At 37.3% G+C, this 21,668-nt stretch overlaps 2 protein-coding genes across 4 annotated transcripts; one reads left to right on the top strand and one right to left on the bottom strand.

Annotated features, from left to right (window-relative positions):
* Positions 1 to 7,592: 7,592 nt before the first annotated feature.
* Positions 7,593 to 11,910, bottom strand: LOC124628400 (uncharacterized). The gene is made up of 5 exons (XM_047156979.2): positions 11,745 to 11,910; positions 10,067 to 10,175; positions 9,837 to 9,956; positions 9,655 to 9,733; positions 7,593 to 9,396 (listed from the first exon to the last, which is right to left on the bottom strand). The coding sequence occupies exons 1-5, from the start codon at positions 11,840 to 11,842 to the stop codon at positions 9,305 to 9,307; spliced, it is 498 nt and encodes a 165-aa protein (XP_047012935.1). The 5' UTR covers positions 11,843 to 11,910; the 3' UTR covers positions 7,593 to 9,304.
* Positions 11,911 to 14,502: 2,592 nt separating this feature from the next.
* Positions 14,503 to 20,251, top strand: LOC108276231 (metalloreductase STEAP1). 3 transcript variants are annotated; one of them, XM_047156977.2, is made up of 6 exons: positions 14,503 to 14,733; positions 15,364 to 15,485; positions 16,028 to 16,385; positions 17,848 to 18,014; positions 19,387 to 19,551; positions 19,872 to 20,251. In XM_047156977.2, exons 2-6 carry the CDS (start codon positions 15,387 to 15,389, stop codon positions 19,971 to 19,973), a joined length of 891 nt encoding a protein of 296 aa, XP_047012933.2. In that variant the 5' UTR covers positions 14,503 to 14,733; positions 15,364 to 15,386; the 3' UTR covers positions 19,974 to 20,251. The 3 variants fall into 3 exon arrangements, with proteins under 3 accessions (XP_047012933.2, XP_017343265.2, XP_017343353.2); XM_017487776.2 differs by having other exon boundaries at positions 19,739 to 20,251; XM_017487864.3 differs by lacking the exon at positions 14,503 to 14,733 and having other exon boundaries at positions 15,362 to 15,490; positions 19,739 to 20,251.
* The last annotated feature ends 1,417 nt before the right edge of the window (positions 20,252 to 21,668 follow it).

Below are 21,668 nucleotides of genomic sequence, written 5' to 3'. Positions count from 1 at the left end.
CTTTTCACACTACTAATCCTATCCTCTGGGGTGGTTAAGTTAAGCGTATGTCTTCTTTACTTTTATTACCTAGGAAAGAGAATGTAGTGCACATTTAAGACAATTCACAATACATTTACATGCAGTTAAGAAAGTCTCTGATACCCCCTACGGTTTATGCATCTGGAAAATCAAACTATACCTGTAAAATACACTTTTTTGACAGTTCAGGGTGAGGCTCAGTGTATTGGTAAGACAGGCTCATGTTGTTGCCATATTAGTCCTGACTGGATTACACAATCATAAGAATCTCTAGTAATATTTAATCTAGCAATTACATCTATCAGAAAACAAGATAGCAAATGATTAAAGCACATTCCTGTATTCATTAAAGAATAAATTGCCATTGTCTTACATCAGACTAAGCATCTTTGCTTCATGTCATGTGATTTTGTTGGCTACACTGGAACACTGACTAGCCGAAGGCAACTTTGAGAACTTCTCTCCTTTATTTCTTAATAAACGGCTTCTCCTCCACAGAAGCCTGATAGATAGCTCCTTTTTCTGCTCACAGAGGAGGGGAAGCCCAAGGAGGATATGCTTCCTGACAGTGGGTCTGTCTTCTTAATGACTGGGACTGCACATAACCTTCAAACTAGACTGTGGCACCACCCAGTCGCTGACAGCTTGACCATCTCCCAAACCTCCAATAAATGTCAAGCACTCATCTCTCTCTCTCTCTCTCTCTCTCTCTCTCTCTCTCTCTCTCTCTCTCTCTCTCTCTCTCCTGCTCCTATCTCCATTCCTGGATTAACAGGAGTCCCATAAATCTAAGTGGCCCAACTTCTCCCAGGTCTGTGTGGGGCCTAACAATTGGTACTGGCACTGTATTCATTTTCATTTTTCTTTATTTCATATGGCTCCTTTCCCTTCAGCCCGTCTTTCTTTATGACCTGCATTTAAGACGTGATGCCCCATCTAAGCTGCTTTCTGTCTATAGGGCTTAAGGGGAGTCAGAGGGATGTAATATTTACAATGTGAAGGACGTCATAGATCATCTCAAGAATAGAGAGAGAGAGAGAGAGAGAGAGAGAGAGAGAGAGAGAGAGAGAGAGAGAGGGGTGTGTGGGGGTGTGTGTGGGGGGTGCCTTATGGGGTCATTTCAGGGGCATGGTAAGGTGGTTGCTTAATCCTTTTCAGATCTTTGGTCCATCCACTTATTGCATTCTATAACATCTGGATTAATATACAGTATACGTGCCACAGGGATACTCTTTTTTAGTTTGCAATATATTAATGAGTAAGTATTATATATGTATGTATGTATGTATGTGTATGTGTATGTGTGTGTGTGGGTGTGTGTGGGAGTGTTGGGCAGCTAAACAGCTGTAACTACTGCACACACTTTCTTCATACAAGGTCTTTCTTTCCAGGAATTCCTCAAACATTATTCCATTCTGTGTTGCAAGAATATTTGAGCTGGTTGGTCACCTCTACTGACCTTTCTATACAACTCCTTCTACAGCATCTCAAGTGGATAAAGTCCTTAAACTCTCAGTAATGGTCATCAGGTCCTGACTTACATTCCTTACTCTTGTAAATATATACCTTTTCTATTAGTTTCATTTCAGCTACCAAGTAATTCATAGAAGTAATATGCTTTATGATAAATAACCGAATAATAATCTGAGAGTATAAGATGTGGTCAGGTGAAAAGGTCTGGCCACCCCCCACACCCCCACCAAAACAAAAAACATCTCCTACATACAAAAGTCCTCTTTATGTTAAAAATGAAGAAATTCATAAAAATAACAAAACTTAAAAAGTTCAAGCTAAAGGTAATCTGTATACTCTGGGCATTTATTGCTTCTTTATTTTTAATAATATATTTACAATTCTTCTAAATGTATGCTCTATACTTGGAAAACATTTAACATGTCCTCAGCAAGAGGTCACAATATATAACTGCCAAACAAAGTGCCTAAAAATATACATTTATAACGAAAGGCAGAGATCTGTAAAATATCAAACAATACATAAAGTAAATCTTAAATGATATTTTCCACAAAAAACTGATGATCAAAGTTGTGTCCTCACTTTGCTTCAACTCTGTCATACTTTTTTTGTAATCCTGAATAAATGTCACAGTCAGCTATAACCCTGAGGGCCCCTTTCCCACTTCCTGCTCATGGTGGATGCAACAGTAGGATGCATGGTCTGGTAAGTTTGATATTAAAAAATATATATATATTTTAAACAAACAATATTTAAGTCTCTGTGGTCACAGCTTTAACATGTCACCACCACAGCTTTAACATGTGGGATATTTTAGCATTTTAGTTATGCATATTGAGGTAGCTTCAACTGAGGAAAAAACACAAAATGGTTCCACTGAACAACACATGCTTAAGAAGGAAAAATATTCAATTTTGTCAACTCAATTTTATGTCTTGGGAGGTAGTTGACTTGCAAGCTGACGGAGTTGACAAGTGCTCACAAAATTTCTTTATATAGTGATATAATATTATTTTTGAATATAGGGAATTGTTCTAATGTTGTTTCATGATTTTAATTGGCCTGAATTACATAAATGTAGACATTCATATGCACACACACACACACACACACACACACACACACACACACACACACACACACACTGGACTGTATAGCTTTTCTAGATTTTTAATAAGATTTCTGAAATGTATTGATTTGATCTATAAAATATGCAAGAATGGCTAGAAACAAACTGTCAGAGGAGGATCAAAGAAGGAGAAATTGGGAGTATCAAAGAAAGAGAAAAGAGAAGGTGAACAGAGAACCAGATATCAGAAGGGAGATTCTTGAGAAGGAAAGACAAAGGTGGAAGAAAAGCGTTCAAGACAAAAAAATGAGACGCATCATTGAATTGGACTATAGGGAGCAGAGGTATCAGAGAAGGTCCAAACAGCACAGGGCGGTGCAACAGCAAGTAGACCCTTCCAGAGCCACTGCTGAAAGGTTCTGAAGGCATCAATAACACATTACTCTTGACAGCATTGAGGAGGAGACGCTTTGCAGTGGTGTACGATGACTACTGGTGGCTAGCTATGGTGATCAATGTGGACAGTCAGCACCAAGATGTAAAAGTGGAGTTTCTGCACCCTCATGGTCCAACAACAAATGCTAGCCCAAAACATGGTAGGATGGATGTTTGTTTCTCTCCAGTCAATGGAATTCTCTTGAAGCTAACGGGGAATGCACTTCCACTCCAATCAAGCCGTACAAGGCAGCTCTACAACATAACCCCTGATTTAATGGAATTCATAGAGAGTAAACAAGTCTGACACCTGTTGCCTAAAACTTAAGTCATGCAGGCCAGACAAATAAAATCTAAATAATTGATATAGTTTATGAACACATTACAGATCCCTTGTATTCCTATAGAATTGAGAAGATTTCTGTTGTTACTACAAAATGTCACATAATAATGTTTGCTATTACACTGAACCTAACATAAGCTTCTTCAGTTTTTCCAGTGAGCCACCAGAGACCCAGAATGAGATATACTACTACAATGAGAAAAGCACTGGAAGGATTCTGGAACACAGTTATAATAAAATTACAAAATTATATTGTTGAATTAAATGAAATATAAAAAAAATTACTTAGTTCTCTTAATTTGTTGTCTTGTCAATCAGTTGTTTGAAAAAAATATTTGTTAGTACTTAATCTGTTGTAACCTCAGTTGGTTCTTTGTCAACTCCGTTAATTTGTCAAGACCATCAGATGAAGGTTTTTGTTCATTTTGAAAAAAATATTTTATTCTTTGTTCAATTTATTGTATTAATAATTAAAACACTAGCTGAACTACATGATATAATGGCTTGTGTGCCTAAGAACATTGGTGATATTATGCTTAATTTTAAAAAGGAGTGTAGAGAATTAAGGATTTTAGGAATTGGATTGTTCATAATATTGTGAAAACAGATTTTTTTATTATTATTATTTTTTTTTTAGATAATGTATTTTATCACTTAACTCCTTTACTGAACACCATTATTAGATAACTGAGGACTTTACATTCTTGTTGGATGGATGAAATTAAAATATCATGCTTTTCACAGTGTCTGACGGAGTTGACAGAAATTAAGTTATGAAATGAATAAATTTCTTTCTTTCTTTTTTTTTTTTTTTTTAGAAAAACACATCTTCATTAAAACTTGTTCCCTTACATGATTCATTAGCTGAGACCTGAGACCCGCAGGAAACCCCAGAAGCGTGTGGAGAACATGCAAATTCTGCACACAGAGGGTGGAGGCAGGAATCAAACCCACAGGTGTGAGGCAAACATGCTAACCATTAAGTCACTGTGCCCCCCTGTTATTAGCTCACAAATTCTCTGTCAGGCAAACACTGATAACGGTCCGCTAACTAAGAATGTTACAAAAATGTCAAGCAAACATTTACAAACATATAAAAAGCTTCTCTGAAAACCAAGAAAATATGACAAACAAAACGTCCTAGAACTTCAAACATGAAATTGTTAGCTGGTTTGAATGATAACTGTAGTAGTTTTCTGCATGGGTTCTACCTTTTCTACATGGGAAATACTTGAAGGGTTCTACCTAGAGCCTTTAAGGGTTGCCTCAGACTGACAAACCATAGGACCCACTAAGGCTGCACAAGGAGTTTTTAGTGTAATAACAATGTTCCTCAACAATGCAATCTGCTTGTATGTAGATGAGTGTCTCCTAATCAAAGACTCAAAGACAAAATTTTGCACAACACACATCGGAACAGATGGCACTGTGTCATTTTAAACTTCGACCCCATGTCCCCAGCTTCGTGCTCACTTATCATCTTTGTCAAACTGATGGCTGTCAGAAGCATGTTGAATGATTTCTGTTGTAGGTGCATCCGAATGCTTGGCTGAGATTTATAGACCAGGTAACACACGCATGCGAATCAGTGTATCAAACTCTGAAAAATTACAGCAGTTTGTTGGTGACTAATGTCAGTTACTGTCATAAATAGCATACATGGGTAACAAGGACAGTTTACACTGAATCTCAGGTGTCTTACTTACCTCACAAAGCCAAAACTGTCAAATAAAAAAAATAAAAAAGAATGTCCATTTTGATCATGCATGTTTATTATGAACAACTGTAAACTACAACTTGGTTTCATTATACCAACACTGACTGTCTGTGAAATCTATTTTTCAATTCTCACACTATAAAAGTAGGGACATGGTCTTGGTGAAACTCAACTGTTCTGTATTTTGCCGAACACCAGTGTGGTATTGGGAATTTTCTTCCCAGAACAATGACCTGCAAAACTAAAATCAAGACCCAAATGACATCCTCCCTTTAACTGAAGCAGTGAGTGATAAACAACATGGAGACATCCAGATGACACCAGCCATACATCTATCCCTCTGTCCAGCCCTCCACAATGTTCCCTCCTTGGACAACAGCACCAGCCTTCACCTGTGCCCACCTTGGCACCATTACCACCCCCCTCTACCACAGAGACAGCATGGAAATGCAATCAGCCTCCAGCTCCCTGCTGGTAATCCCATCTACCAGCTTGTGTCAGGGCGTTTAGCCCTACGTGAGGCAGTGAATGATAGCAGTGGAAAAGTGAAGAGAGGCTGAGGGATGGCTTGCAAACTCAGGAACAGCAGAGGCTGAGTGCATATCTAAAAAGAAGCAAGGGTCGTTGCTCTTCAGAAAACACAGAATGGAAACATAGTTTAAGACTTAAACTTTAGGCTGTTCAAGTGCAATTCACAATTACAAAATATTTGTGAAAGACTGTAAGTAAAAGCTGCTCATCTGAATTTTACCCATTCAAACCACAGTGATTAAATACACACAAGTAACAAAACTTCTACTCATAGTAAATGAGATATATATTTAAAAATATCCCTTGTATTGGACCTAAACAATCAAAATCCATGGGCATGGTTAATGAGGACTGTGTTTGCAAAGCAATATTTTAGAGAAGGCTTGCTCATGGAGCATGTTATACGGTATAAATCTGAAGGAAAGTTCAAATCACTTCACTAAAAAAAAGAATAATAATAATAAATAAAAAATATTAAATATCAAATGGAATCAAATTAGAAATGAAAATAATAAATGAATTAAAAATAAAATTCACCAAACTTACACATATATTGAATTCTACCTTTGATTAAGTATCCCAGACCCAGGATATTTATCCTAGCTCTTCACTTTTTCTGCCATTACACCCTCTGTTTCCAGAACATAGAATATCAAATGGACCTAATCACACTCTCTCTTTCTTACATCTTTTCCAATAGTATCTTTTTGTAATATTATAAGGCTTCTGCATTCCCAGAGTGGATTGCAATTATTTGTTATATTCATTTGTCTTGTGGGATAGGAAAAAAGACAAGAGCGTATGTTCAAGTTCGTCATGCTGGTGATTCATGGCTCTGTCTCAAGGGCTGGATTAATATTTCAATGTAATTATTACATCCTCTACCTCTAATGCTCAGGCCAAATGAAATCATGTGAGTGAGGGATTTCATTAAAACAGGGAGTTTAAAAAAAAACACTGAACAACTTCTTCAGTAAATGAGCTATTGGACACCTTAAATGGGAGTCCTGTTCTGCATTTTGATTGAGGGTGATATGTTCATTACAGCAAGCCATAAAGCACAAGAGAGAAAAGATGTCCTTATTTATTGACATTTGTTTAATGATACATGAATCAATGACAAATACAGAAACTTGTCATGACAAATACTTGTTTAAAAACAAACATTTTTAAAAGACTCTCAATACATAATTTACAGGATTTTATTAGTGCACATTATTTTAGTAATACAAAATTACCCAATACATATCCTTCAGCAAAATTAGCACCCCTATGTAGTTTGTAGTTTAAAATTTGTAATCTACCATGATATGGGTACATATTATTTATTTATTTATTTATTTATTTATTTTTACAACAATAGAGCAGAATTATTCTCACTGATTTCCCCATGTGTGGACGAGATATAAACAGTACTGGCAGATCCAGTGAGGGGGAAGAAAAGCTGGGCGTATGTTGGTGACAAGCATCATGCTGTCATCTAGCGCACACTCTGCCTCTGCCCTGGGGATATATGGGCCACGGTGAGATGTAAGTCCGATTTAATCTGCACTGAAGGTGTATCAGCATCTGGAAATTCATTCATGATGAAATGCATTTGTTATAGAAATGTGCATGTCTCAGAGTCAGTCTTGCAGGTGGCGTGGTCATTGGGGGTCTGATTGGTGAGGGGGTGATGTTCAGTGTTATTGACTGGGGCACATGGAGCATGCCCTCCAGTTACATTCTTCTCATCCCTTGATCTGATGCCATGTCATGCCAAATGAGAGCTGCACCATGAGACTTACTGATAGGAGCTGATTGAAGACAACGCTCAAGTTTCCTTTTGAAAAACATTAAAATTCCTCCAATGGACAGATTAAGGGTAAAGTCACTTCACTTTATTTAACTATATCCCTAGGTTTTATGTAGGTATATATATATATATATATATATATATATATATATATATATATATATATATATATATATATATATATATATATATAAAGAGAGAGAGAGAGAGAGAGAGAGAGAGAGAGAGAGAGAGAGAGAGAGTGAGAGAGAGAGAGCATACCTGGAATCTGCTTTACTCAAATGATCACCCAAACAGAACAATTTGTAATTACTAAAGTCCAATTCCTTATTCTGCTTCTGTGTGATATTACAGTACTATACACTTACATGCAGATCAATGCAGACTAGTTTACTATCTGGTCTGCATCTTAATATCTAGTCTTAAAATATGGTAAGAGTTGTATATCAGTATGCAAGGAGAAGGTAGAAAGAACACAGAAAATGTTGTTGTTTTTTTTCCAAGGTGGGTCCTGTGCCTGAGAGAACAACCTGTTTGTCCTTGAGAGCGGATATCCACTCTAGCTCTCACTGTGATTTATTGTGTGTTATTGTTGTGCTTTTCAATATTGTTCAATAGCCAGGTGCTGATTACCTTTCTCCACTTCCTTGTCAGGCTGTGGCTTGCTGCCCTGGAGGGCCAGGGGCTTTTTAATTGGTTCTGACAGGATTTTGCACTCTTTCATCAATGACAAATTCATTTTAGGGTTGGGTTAGGAAGCTGGGAAAAAGACAGTCACAAATGCTATAGTTCTAGCTTGTACCATGTAGTCTTAGAAGTGTCTTTAAGAGCTGTCAGTCAAGATTGACCTAAGTGTTTGGAGAAAAAGGTGAGTTTTACCTGATTAGTACAGAATATTTATTATAATTAAAGAAATATATTTTCAGTTAAGGGGCATGCTTTCTTTTGTAAATAGATACACAAATGATATAATTTGAGACCTCCCAAATAACTGCTATAGATTCTTATTACACTTTAATTATCTTTGTAAAAATGCTTAAAAACATACAATTCAAAGGCCTGGAGCAGAAAAGGAAAAAGTTTTGTAGAATCCTTAATTAAAACCTAAGCACATTTTTATCTCCAGCCCCACTACTTAAACAGTCACTACTTAAACAATATTTCAGATCAGAACACAATGTGCTATATAGAAGGTTTTGCTATCATCACTTTTCAGAATATGGCATATAATAAGCTTTTAACCATCATTATTATATATCACTACTAAACTAACTTTTATAAAAAGTGAAAGTCTGTACTTTCACTCATTAAAATGAACTGCACAATTTGTGCCACAATCAAATAAACGATGGATTGTGGAGTGTTTGCAGACATTGCCCTCTTCAGTCCAGCACAGGCCACATCAGTTGTAATGTTCAGGAGAGAGAGATAGTGATGCAGAAGGCCAACAGTGTCGATTTGAGGCGTGCTGGATTCTCTATGATGGATGGCTGAGTTGGGCTGACTATATTGCTGTCCTAATAAAAGCTGCCCTCCAATCCACATGGCTGGGAGTGGATCTAGAAAATGTTGCTGTCTTTAAAAGAAAAACTGCTCTATGCATCAAAAAGAACAATGTTCCTCTGAAAGCAGTGCCTCACCTCAGCAGCACTGAGAGCTATATTTGCCCCTTGCAATTTCTTTTGTGCAAAGGAAAGCAGGTAAAATATAATGTTCCTCTTGAATTAAATTTTGGATGACATAAAAAAAAAAGAAAGAAAATGGGCAAGGAGGGAAATTCTTAAAATACTCAAAATTTTCATTATCAGTTTATACATCAGTTTATACACACTGCATATAAGACACATTCATACATATGTCTATTGCCATAATGTTGATATGTCACCTGCAGCTAATATTTAGCTTGAAGGGACGCCAGCATCAGTAAACATTGCAGTTGGCAGAAGATCGTTGTGTGCAAAGGAATTCACTAGTGATTTCCTTATAACCTGGAGCCTCAGTCAGCCCACACCCTATACAAAAAGAAAGTCAAGACCACATGTATTTCCTTTCTTGTCTGTATATCTGTGAATGTAAAAAAATCTTAGTCATATTAAAAGACAGTAGTAGTCCAATGGTTAATGTTTTGAGCTCGTGACCAGAGTCTAAATGCTGCGACTGCCAGAGATACCATCCTAGACTCTTAAGCAATGCATTTAACATGTAGGTATGGATAAATGTAAATGTGCATATCAGGGGAAAATATTTGAACTGTGTGTGTAATGAATTACCTTCTATTAAGTTGTAGAGGTTGCAGTAATTAGTGCCATGGTCTGTAACAGCATACCAGGTTTCTGAGACTGACATGGCCTATGGAGAATAATAATACTGGTCACATACAGTGCTGTTCTCACGGTATATGTTAAAGTGATATATGCAAAGGAAATTCACTTCATATGCAATGAACTCTTACTGATACATGGCAGTGGGTGAAGAATTTACAAGGAACCAGTCTGAAGTTTATATCTTCAACGTATTCCTTCGATGGTGCAGTATGCTTTGCTGCAATGAAGTGGATGGAGGCTGACTGGAGCTGTAATTGTAAAAAGGTTTTGTCATTCATTCATTCATTACAGCTTAATACTCGTTCAATAAATGCACTCACACACACACACACACACACACACACACACACACACTTACCTTATATAGACACCTTTCCCCACCCATAGTACAACCTGCCATTGTCCTCCACTGTTTAATCTGAGTGACCAAGGCTTCGTACACATGACTACAGGGAAGTCCAAAGTACCTGAAATAAAACATATTGCAACTTTTCAACATAGAGTTATGGCCAGGGGAGGATTAAGGTCTACACAGGCCGCTAGGCTCAGGGGCCTAACCCTAACAGTATTCTAACCCTGATAGTATTCTATTTATTGCAGCCAAAGAGCTTTTTATTACTGATATTTTCTTCAGACAGAACATATAATGTCCAAGTAGACATTATTTATGTGCCTTGTTTTGAGATACTGAGGTTTGGATTCAATCCATTAAGTTCAACTGACCAGTCCGATAATAAAAAATCAACTTAAAAATAAAATTGATAATAATGGGTTGTGATTACTCCCTCTATATCAAAGTAAAAAAAAAAAAAATACATCACAGACCCCATGATTATGCTTCACTACAGCACACCCAAGTCAACATAACTATAGAGAATCTCTGTGTTGAAAGAGTTGACATTTGCCCATCTCAATTCAAATGCTGCCATCAGCTGGAAGAAAGAGGACATTGCGGAATTCATTAATTGTCCAGATGTTTAGCAGCTCAGCTCACACAGAACTTTTCAAACTTTCAATGACGGTTTTTCGTTTCATTTATTAATTATTCATGTGAGGTTCATAGAATGCAAAAAGATATATATGTTTGTTTGTTTTTCTGCCAGACCGCTTTCAGGATAACAACCAGAGACATGTTGGCTTCAACCAGAGACAGAATGACAATGTGGCCCCTAAGTTCTGTCTGTTTTTGTGCATGTTATTCCTGTGTCCGTGTGGGTTTCCTCCCAAAAACATGCAGGTAGGTGGACTGGGTATGTTAAATTGGCCCTAGGTGTGAGTATGGTGCCTTGTGACGGACTGGCATCCCATCCAGGGTGTGCTCCTGGCTCACAGCTAGCATTCCTGGTATAAACTCTGCATTAACCACAACCTGGAATAAAGTGGTTAGTGGAAGTGACAGAGTGAGTAGGAGTTCTGAAATGCAACAGACACTCTCTTGTTTAGCCTGAATTAGTACATGTAGATGTTCCACATTTATTTGACACATCTCAATAAACAAGGAAATTAATTAATCATATAGTACATAATATGTTCTTCATGATTAACATTGCCATGCTACAATCATTTCTAATGCAAAAGTCAGCAATCTAGTCTAGTATGTAGTCTAGTAAACTAGGGTGAAAGAGTTCTGATTTATACATATAATCAGGTGATTTCGCAACATTATATTATGTCAGCGTGTATTTCTTTTTTTGTACAGATTTTTACTCACTGCCACTGCTCATCTAACAAGAGTTCATTTTCCACTTCTATTCTGTAATCTTAACTGTAACATTATCTCATTGACATCAAATAATAGATATACAAGTGGTGTTCCTTTTAGAGTACAACACTGTTCGACCTAATCAAATCACACCAACCTCACAGCAAGAGTTAAGACTTAACATTCGTAGCACACATAGTTAAGACTTAACACTCCTAACGTAACACACACTAAAATTAACATGTAGATTTTTAACGTTTACAGGGCAGAAAGTGAAAACCAAAACAAGCAAGCAAACAGACAGGTACCCAAACAGATACAATAACATATTTACCATTCCACTTTGCATTGTGCATGAAGAGGGCCTGAGGAACATATGGTTAATGATCCTAATGTCAGCATGGACAGCAGGAGACACCTAGTGAAATGCATTATGATCTCAGTGATTTCAATCCACAGCTATTCGGTCTGATGTTCTGGTGAGGAATGATGAGAGTCGTTGCAGAATCACAGGACATTCATGTGAGCTGTTCTAAAGGAAATTGACTGAAATTAAATTAGAAAACATTCTTGCTCTCTTCAGAGGAACAAGGCAAAGCAAAAGCAATCGTTCAAATACTGTGCAGTCCACCGACTTCAGATGCTATTTATTGTTTACAGCTACTGTATAAAGATTCTGGTCCATGTTGACATGATTGCACACAATTCTTCAGATTTTTCAAGTGTACTTTCATGCTGCAACTCTTCCATTCTACCCCATCCCAAATGTGTTCTACTGGATTCAGACTGGAAAGGCCACTGAAGAACACAGTTTGAGATCACTTTTGCTTGTGTGACATGGTGCATTATCATGCTGGAAGCAGCCATTAGAAGATGGGAAAATTGTGGCCATGAAGGAATGCACATGGTCAGCAACAATACTCAAATAGACTGTGGCATTCAAGCAATGATTGATTGGTATTATCAAGCCCAAAATGCACCAAGAAAACATTCCCACACCATTACACCACCTCCACCAGCCTGGACTGTTGACACAGTCCAGGCTGGGTCCATGGATTCGTGCTGTTGCTGCCAAATTCTGAGTTTGGGATTTGTCTCTGGATTCTGGTTGGACAAAAGTGTAGGAGGACAAGCGAATAAGTGAGAGGAAAAATGTGCCTCAGCAGAAATCGAGAATAGGTTACATTTTTTTCAGTCTTCAACTATCCAGTTTTGATGAGTCTGTGCCCACTGCAGCCTCAGCTTTCTGTTCTTGGCTGACAGAAGTGGAACCTGATGTGGACTCCTACTGATGTAGCCCATCCGCCTTACGTTTTGGCATGTTGTGCATTCTGAGATGCTTTTCTGTTCACCACAATTGTACTGAGTGGCTATCTGAGCTACTGTAGCCTTTCTGTCAACTCGAACCAGTCTGGTCATTCTCCACTGACCACTATTGGCTGATTAGATAATTGCATGAATGAGCAAGTGTACAGACGTTCCTAATTCCTAAGTGCTCAGTGAATGTATAGTATAAAATGCAGTATATGGGAAGAGCTACTGATGCTTTGGTTATGAAAATGATACATAGGATATAAAACTACAAAAATGAGTAAAATGCTTAAAGCAAACATTGGTCTTATTTGCATAAGCATATCATTAGAAGCAAATGTCAGTCCCTCAATGATTTTGAGATTTTGCGATCACAGAAATTAACGCAAATTCAAGCAAATTGTGCAATATTCTGAGAAGTTTGCAATTTTTCAAAATCACGGCAGATTTTCCTCCGATTTGGGTCAAGATGCATCATGTGATGTCATCATAGCATACATCCAGTCAAACCCTCTTCAATTCACGTGGCTCGAACACGAATACAGCTAAAAGGTCTCATTTACTGTACCAACAGACATCACAGTGAAAAACAATTTCATGCAATTTCAATTTTTGCCAATTCAAGTAGTTTTCCACAATATATATATATATATATATATATATATATATATATATATATATATATATATATATACACACACACACACACGCACACACACACACACACAAACCTCCTGCATGGACTGAAATGTGGGATTTTCAACAGTAGCTATAACAGGACTGTTTCTTTGAGCATTCTACGTTATCATGCTTTAAAAAAAATAAAATAAAGAATGCATTCACATTTAATTACAGAATCTCATATTATAGAAAATATTTATGAAGCGTAATCATTATCTGTAACTAACATTTGGATATGTTAATGAAGTGTATTCAATATGTATAACCAACATTTAGAATTATTACCTAAGCATAATCGAATAAGCAATATTAGTTAAAAAGCATAATCTATATGTATAATCAATAGTTAGAAACATAATCTAAATCCATACAATGTTTGATCCACTATATTCTGAGTGTGGATTGAGTTGGATGAACTCTGTGTCTTACTGTACAATAATTGTACCAGCCTGTATCTTCCTTCACAGAAACAGTTAACTTTGAGGCCTGATACCAACTAACCAGCTAGGATAAGTTTAAAAAAAAAAAAAAAAAAAAAAAAAAAAGGCGAGTGTGGATCAAGGTCACACAAGCCTGTGTGAAACATCTTAAAAAAAAAAAAGAAAAAAAAAGAAAAAAAAAGAAGAAGAAACCATGACCTCATTAAGTCGTTTTGAGAAAAAACAACTAACTGCGCATGCTCCACAAATGTAAGATAACACATAGACATGAATATTTAATTGTGGCAAAGAAGATTGGTCTGTTTTAATGAGGAAAGGCTGCAGACTGTCACACTGTATTGGTTTTCAATAAAGTTTATTTACTTTTTGACATCTACTAACCCTCTGTCTCTGAAGTTTTTGACTTAGGCTAACAAGGTTGATTTATCCACGACAATATTTACTGAAAATGTACAAAAAAAACTGTTTTATATGGTTTATACACATTTAACTGTATAGTGTTTTTAACTGTATAGTGTTTAATACTTGCAGTTGAACGAAAGTGCAATGCTCACGTTTCTTAAAAAAAAAAAAAAAAAAAAAATGGCAGCGTTGCACAGGGCGCTGTCTATGACGTGTGTTATCTGTGATTGGTGAACTTTTATAGGAGGCGGGCCTCACATTTAGGCGTCTTTGTGTCCGGTAAAGGACGTCTGCTGTGTGTGTGTGTGTGTGTGTGTGTGTGTGAGAGAGAGAGAGAGAGTGAGAGGCGGAGGTGAGAGAGAAAGTAGTAGTTTAATATTTTGTCTTCACATATTCTTTTAGCTAGATTTTTATTGAATGCAGGGCACTCAGTTAACTACACGGACTCTGTTGTGGACTGGTTGAGAAGTGGGAAGTTTATGTGCTGAGGTATGGCTTTATTTCTGACTGTATGACCCACTAAGTGTATTTTGCTGGCTAGATGTGTTCAATCGTGTCTTTGGCATGATTTCACCTTCAGTGCCATCTGTCTATTAATGTTACACACTAAGCATGAATGGAGAAGTGCTGTGAATCAACTAGACAGCATGTTCCATAAAATGAGTTACCACTGAATCATCACTGACCTCCATAACATATGAAGTAGTTGGATTAGTTATTTTTACAGGGACAGATAGTTCAAATATTCAAAAAAGCCACATGCTTCATATGTAATTATGTATAGAGTGTTACACATAGCAATATAAAACCTGTACAGTTTTTGTAATAATCTTATACACTTTGACTTCTAGAATACTCAGTCAGGATGAATAACTCATAATGCTTAATCAAGATACTAAGTGTTAAGCCTCTTAACAGCACCAGCTGTGAAACTAGCTCCCTAACTCCAGGAATTAATGCCTTGGTTATTGCAGGGCAGTCACATGTATGCCAGACTTTGTCTTTGTGCCCCCATGCTTGAAGGGTTCATTGTTGGCATGGGAATGAATTGTAGTAAATAACTAATGTGGAGTTTATCCAAAGGCCTAGCATAACAGTGTATTGTGGGTTAATTTGTAGGTTTTACTGCTGTTTGCCATACCATGGAGAGATGTCCTTGTGATTTGGGTGAGGTAACAGCGTACCATGATGAAAGCCTTCAGTCATTTGAAGTGGAACCACGAGTACAGCTCACCCAAAAGGCACGGTACAGTACACTGCAGCATATTGTGAATGACCCATATAGCAGGCATATAAAAGAAATAAAACACATACATGTATCAAAACCTTCTCAGGAATAATGAACTTATTCTGATTGGCATGCTTGCATCCATTAGCGAATATGTTACATTGTTTAAAAAGAGTAAGAAAACAATTTTTGTAATTTGCAAATTATACTAGTTGCCATTTTCTATTTTGTGGAAAGAATTTTACAGCACTCTGGAGAATCTTCATGTTTAGATATTCTTGGATTTCTGAATAGATAAGAATTTATGCTTTCTAACTCCTACTCAGGTTTTAATTAATTTATTTTTAGGGGTTTTGTAATCTTTTGGATTGATGTTCAGAGGAAAAATCTAGACTGGGAAGCATGTTTGTGTCTTTTATTGTAACGATGTAGTTGAAAAAGAGTATTGCCCCTAAATAGCATTTATTTGGAACAGCACCATATTATCTTAGGATCACAGTTCTCCACAGTCATAATTAGATTTAGGCACTGATTACAGCTCTTGCTTTCTTTCAGGAGCCCAAGGCGGGAGAGATGGAGGATGAAGAGATGTTGTCAAGCATGGATCCTCACCCCTTTCTGTCCTTATTCCCGCTAGAGGAGTTTGAGTTCCCTGTCAGCATTCGCCTGCAAGAGTTGCCCCTTTTCCCCCAGTGGCACCTCCCTCTCAAGCTCATGGCTGTTTTTCTGGCTGTAGCTTTTGTGTACACATTCCTTCGGGACGTGATGCAGCCTTATGTGTCTCAGAGTAAAAATGACTTTTATAAGATTCCCATCCTGGTGTTAAATAAAGTTCTACCCTGGACATCAATCACTCTGTTGGCACTTGTCTATTTACCTGGAGGACTGGCTGCTCTACTGCAGCTACACAGAGGTGAGCAAACAAGCATCTCAAAGTAATCTTCATTATCGATGATTATGCCGCAGTTAAAAACACACATACAACTGCAACTGCATATTGAAAACTCATTCAATAAGTAACAAAGTCAATGTTTGAAAAGCATGAGACAAAGTACAGGTAAATAGAAAAATTATTTTATAGAGTGTCCTTCATGCCACAGCCTCCAGAGAATCCATTTGTACACTTAAGACAGACCAACAGTTTTTAATTAGTCTGCTGAGGTTGTTTATAACTTGTGCTGATGCTAGAGCTTATACTGGAAGCAATCAGATTCTCAAGGAATAAAGGCCTTCTGTCCCTTGTTGTACATGGCATCGGCATTGATAGTAATCCCATAGTGAGTTGTAGGTTTTCACCATCTATGCTGAAACCATATACCCATGGGCATTTCCTGAATCCACCACCATTTTGCAATAAATTACCATGTCATCAGAGATTTGTGGCTGATGACATGAAATGACATGCTGCAACATGAAAACCGTTGGTGTACGTGATATGATGTCTGCCAAGGACCATGATTTGGATTAATATTGCATTCAAAGCCAACCTGGTCCTTGGCTTGTGTTAATACCACCCTGATCTGGAACAGTTTAAGTTTTTAAACAGCAAAATCATTTTAATTTTACCACCAAAATACAGCTGAATATAAGCTAAAGTACTATAACTACATTGTAACTATAACATATTGTAATATAAGCTACATTGCTATTGCAAAACAAAGCTTTGTTTGAGCAGCTGGAAGAGTGCTTGGTGAAATATGTTAATATGTCCATTACCAAATTATGTTTGTCTCTTTAGCCAGTAAAACCATTCTAAAAATATATTTTCCTAACCCACTACTGGTGCCAGCACCATGTTGGTGAACAATAGGTATGTTTGAGGATCCTCAGTGCTTTCTAAAGAGAGTCAATAAAGATTAAGATTACTGTGCTTTGGAGAAATATTGTTTTGTCTTTCCAAGAGGCACTCCTGTTTTGCAACTTCAAACAGAAACAGTCATAAGAGGTTTTTTTTTATTTTTTTATATGCACTGGCTCCAGTCTGATGTAAATCCACCCACTCTGTTCTCATGGACCCATTCACCACTGGGTGCTCTGAACTACTTTGACATGGGTGTAAAATGTGACTTTATCTTCCCCTTTTGTGAGAAAAAGGACATAGTGTGAGAGAGATCTAGTTAGGTGATTCTTGTCTGCTGCTATGGTTGAAATTAAATTGCAGACCTTTTTTTGTGCCAGTAACCTGCTGAATCATGCAGGCTGAATGTGGCAGTAAGGTGCAATGTTTACTGTGTGTTACTCTAATGCAAACATCCTGTTAATGAACCACCACAGACAAATGACTTTATTTATAAACCATCCATGACTGATATTATATATTTATTACAGAGCCATGTAGTTGGCATCAGGTAAATACTTTTACTCTTCTTTGTCAGGCACTAAATACAGCTCTTTCCCAGTTTGGCTGGAAAACTGGATGGGTGTGAGGAAACAGTTGGGTCTGCTGGCCTTCCTTCTTGCCTGCCTACACGCCATTTATAGCCTGAGCTACCCAATGAGACGCTCTTACAGATACAAACTCCTCAACTGGGCTTACCAGCAGGTGAGGAAATCATTACGTTTAAATTCATTTCACACGAAAAGAACATTGTTATTAGTTACTTAACAGTCATGCCATGGCACATTATATTACCCTCCTGCATTACACATGCAAGACCAGGGCCAGTATGTATAAAGCCACTCATAGAAAAAAATTCTGCCCAAAAAAAGTGCCAAAAAAACCCCTAGAAAATCAGTAAATTTATTCCTGTACTAAAGTCTACAAATGGGAGCAATGTACTCTTAGATGAGTGAGTGTTTAGGAGTATTTTCATATGTTTAACAGTAATGAACAGTGGCAGCACTGAGACTGAAAAGATATGCAGCCACTAACTCAGGCTCGTCAGGATGTATTGCAATTCATTCAGAGTTCATTAACACAGTTTCATTTTTATTCATAGCCGTAATCACTAATCAAATATAACTACATAATATTGGCTGATTGAGACAGCCATTTTTGTGGTCATTTGGCTGTTCTGTTTATTTGCTTTCAAAAGACAGCACAGCATGTAATATTTGGATTGTAAATATGTGTTAGTGCACAATTAGTTATAAAGAGCTTCCTTTTGTCATGTAAACCAAGTGTAGATTGATGCAAGTGCAGTTAAAGCTTTTATTGAAGAGAGGCAGGCAGATGAATCCAAATCGTATGGCAAAATGTGGTCAATAAACATGCACAGGGTCAGGCGATCAGCAAACAACATAAACTAGGCTTAGATAAGAGCCGAGAAATGCGAGGACAAAACAGGATCAAAACCATGAAACGAGGAACAAAGATCAAAGGCTTGGTACGGGTCTGGCGGAAAACACAGACACACAATACTTCGCAACGTGACAGTGAAACACAAGGGGTTTTAATTCTAAAATGTAATAAAGGGGGATATCACAGAACAGCTGAGACATAAGAAAACAACTAATAACCGTACAGGTGCGGAGACAGGACAGAAACCAAAACAAACACACGTGAGACAGTAAACAAAAGTCTGACAACCCGGAGCGTGTGCTGTCGCGCTATAGGCTGCTGAGCGCGCTGCTCACTCCGCCGTTCAGTGCGAGGGGAAATCTCTGTCACCTTTCTTAACTAATTTAAGCATTTATTATTATTATTATTATTATTATTATTATTATTATTATTATTATTGTTGTTAGTAGTAGTAGTAGTATATTATAAATGACATATTTATTTGTCACATTGGAACCAGCTTTCTAGATTAAAAAAACAATTTTAGAAGGATTAAAATGTTATAACAAATGGCACTATTCTCCAGCTTCTCTTTATGTTGGCACATAATCTATATAAAGAATGTAAATAATTTTAGTCTGCTCTTTGTTAATGACATCTGTTCTCTAGCACCCATGTGTAGTCTGTGTGATAGGTACAAGAGAAGAAGGAGAACTCATGGGTAGAGGATGATGTCTGGAGGATGGAGATCTACATCTCACTGGGAATCCTAGGACTGGGCATTCTGGCCTTGGTGGCCATCTCCTCGCTGCCTTCGGTTATGAACACACTAAACTGGAGAGAGTTCCAGTGTGTCCAGGTAGGTGAGAAACAGAGAATCCAGATAAGCATTGAAATATAATACTTCAGTTTTTCTGTCACCATACATCAGGGGTCAGGATTCCACAGCCATGATGGACGTTATAGAGATTTGGTTTACACATTATTCTTTGACTTGTCATTGATACTTGCTTGATGTTGCATAGGCTCTCTCCATGTTTCCGTAGAGAATTCTGGGACATGTAGCCCTCTTTTTGTGCATGGCTCATGCTCTGGTGTATGGATGGAGGAAGTGGGTGGAGCTGAAGCACTATGTATGGTACACACCGCCATCATTTATACTGGCCTCCTTCCTGCCAGGTGTGGTGTTACTGCTCAAGGCTGTGTTGGCCATGCCCTGTTTCAACAAGAGACTGGAACGCATTCAACATGGCTGGGAAAGACCTGGGCGAAAGGGACTAATAGACAAGGACTCACTCTGACTTAAATTTGTGTTTCATGAATGTTGGGTTTTAAGTCATGGTTGTTTTGCAAAGTGCTGTATTTCACAACTTATGAATGATGTTTAATTTTTTTGTACTATAATGCATCAGGACATTTAGGTATGAACTAATGTGATCTTTCTTTTCTACTTATTTTACAGTAGTTATTAATTGGAAATACAGTACAATTATGTATATTGTTACTACAGCATATTGTTCTGTATAAATGAAAAGAAATAAAATGTTTTGTGACTGATATATGATACTCTATCATGATTAACTCATTAAGCTATCACAAACTGATTCAGATAACAAATAGTACAGGTATCTTGCACTCCATTTTGGAGTTAGCTGGAGTTTTGGAGTCCTTCATTAGCTGCTTAGTTAGGTTTATTTTTCCTCAGTGTTCGGTCATTCTTGAGAACTGCATGTGAAATGTGATAAGTAGGGGAAAGCTAACCTAAGCCCTGCAGCAATGTCCTAAATTATACACTATTGTACTAAATAGTATCTTAGACTTGTATGACATCAGTGGTGACATTCGGCACCTTCCTATTTGACCATCTATGTAGTATGGTAGTACGGGAATAAGAATGCAGCCATTGTTTTGAGGCCTACGTTTACACTCGCTGCTTATTCAGTTTCTTATCAAGTATGAAGTTTTGCTAATGTATAAAGCTCTGTAAATCAGGGTTGTAAAAAAGCCCACTTCAGTACTTTTTAAAGATTTTAAAGGGACATAAACAAAAGCTGTTCATTTTTTTTAACATGCTCTAAACTCAGAATAGGACATTTCTAGAAAAAAAACAAGTCCTAACCGAAAATATTCAACTGTATGCACTATTAAGTGATACAATAGTGTATTAGGTATTTTAAAGTTAAAAGTTTTAATATATCGTATGGGTTATCGTAATATACCATAGACTAGCTGATTAGCTTAATACCATCACTAATGATCAACACTGATGTTGACTAGTCAGGGTTGTTGAAAAAAACAGTAAGTTAGATAGTAAGGAAATGCAGGCAGATGGTAAAAAGCAGTCTAGATGTAATGTGACAAAATTCTACTGCACATTGTGTAAGACTACACTGTCATGAGGGAGAGTCCATGGAGGCAGATGCACATGTTGAACTTCTTTATTGCGTTAACACAGGGAACAGTCTCAAGGAAACAGGTTTATGGTACAAACACGAGGAGTAGAGTTCTAGTAGAGGAGTAAAGAAGTTCTGCACGTGCATCCCCCACCATGGACTCTCCTTCGTGATTGAGTAGTCTTACACAATGTGCAGTAGAATTTTGAATATTAATGTAATATATCGTAGACTAGCTGTTTAGTCTAATACCATCACTAATCAACACTGATGTTGACTAGTCAGGGTGGTTGAAAAAAACAGGAAGTTAGATAGCAAGGAAATGCAAACAGATGGTAAAAAGCAATCTGGATGTAATATCAAAATTCTACTGCACATTGTGTAAGACTACACTGTCACGAGTCCATGGAGGCCGATGCAAGTGCAGAAATTCCTTTATTGCATTGACACAGGAAACAGGCTCATGGAAACAGACTTATGGTACAAACATGAGAAGTAGACACATAAGGAACCAGGATTTTCAGACCTAAATAAACTAGAAAGTAAACACTAATAAACTCAAACATAACCAGACATGAGTTCA

This window comes from Ictalurus punctatus, chromosome 1 (genome assembly GCF_001660625.3).
Source record: "Ictalurus punctatus breed USDA103 chromosome 1, Coco_2.0, whole genome shotgun sequence".
Classification (NCBI taxonomy): domain Eukaryota; kingdom Metazoa; phylum Chordata; class Actinopteri; order Siluriformes; family Ictaluridae; genus Ictalurus; species Ictalurus punctatus.
This window is presented reverse-complemented; position numbering and strand designations above follow the sequence as displayed.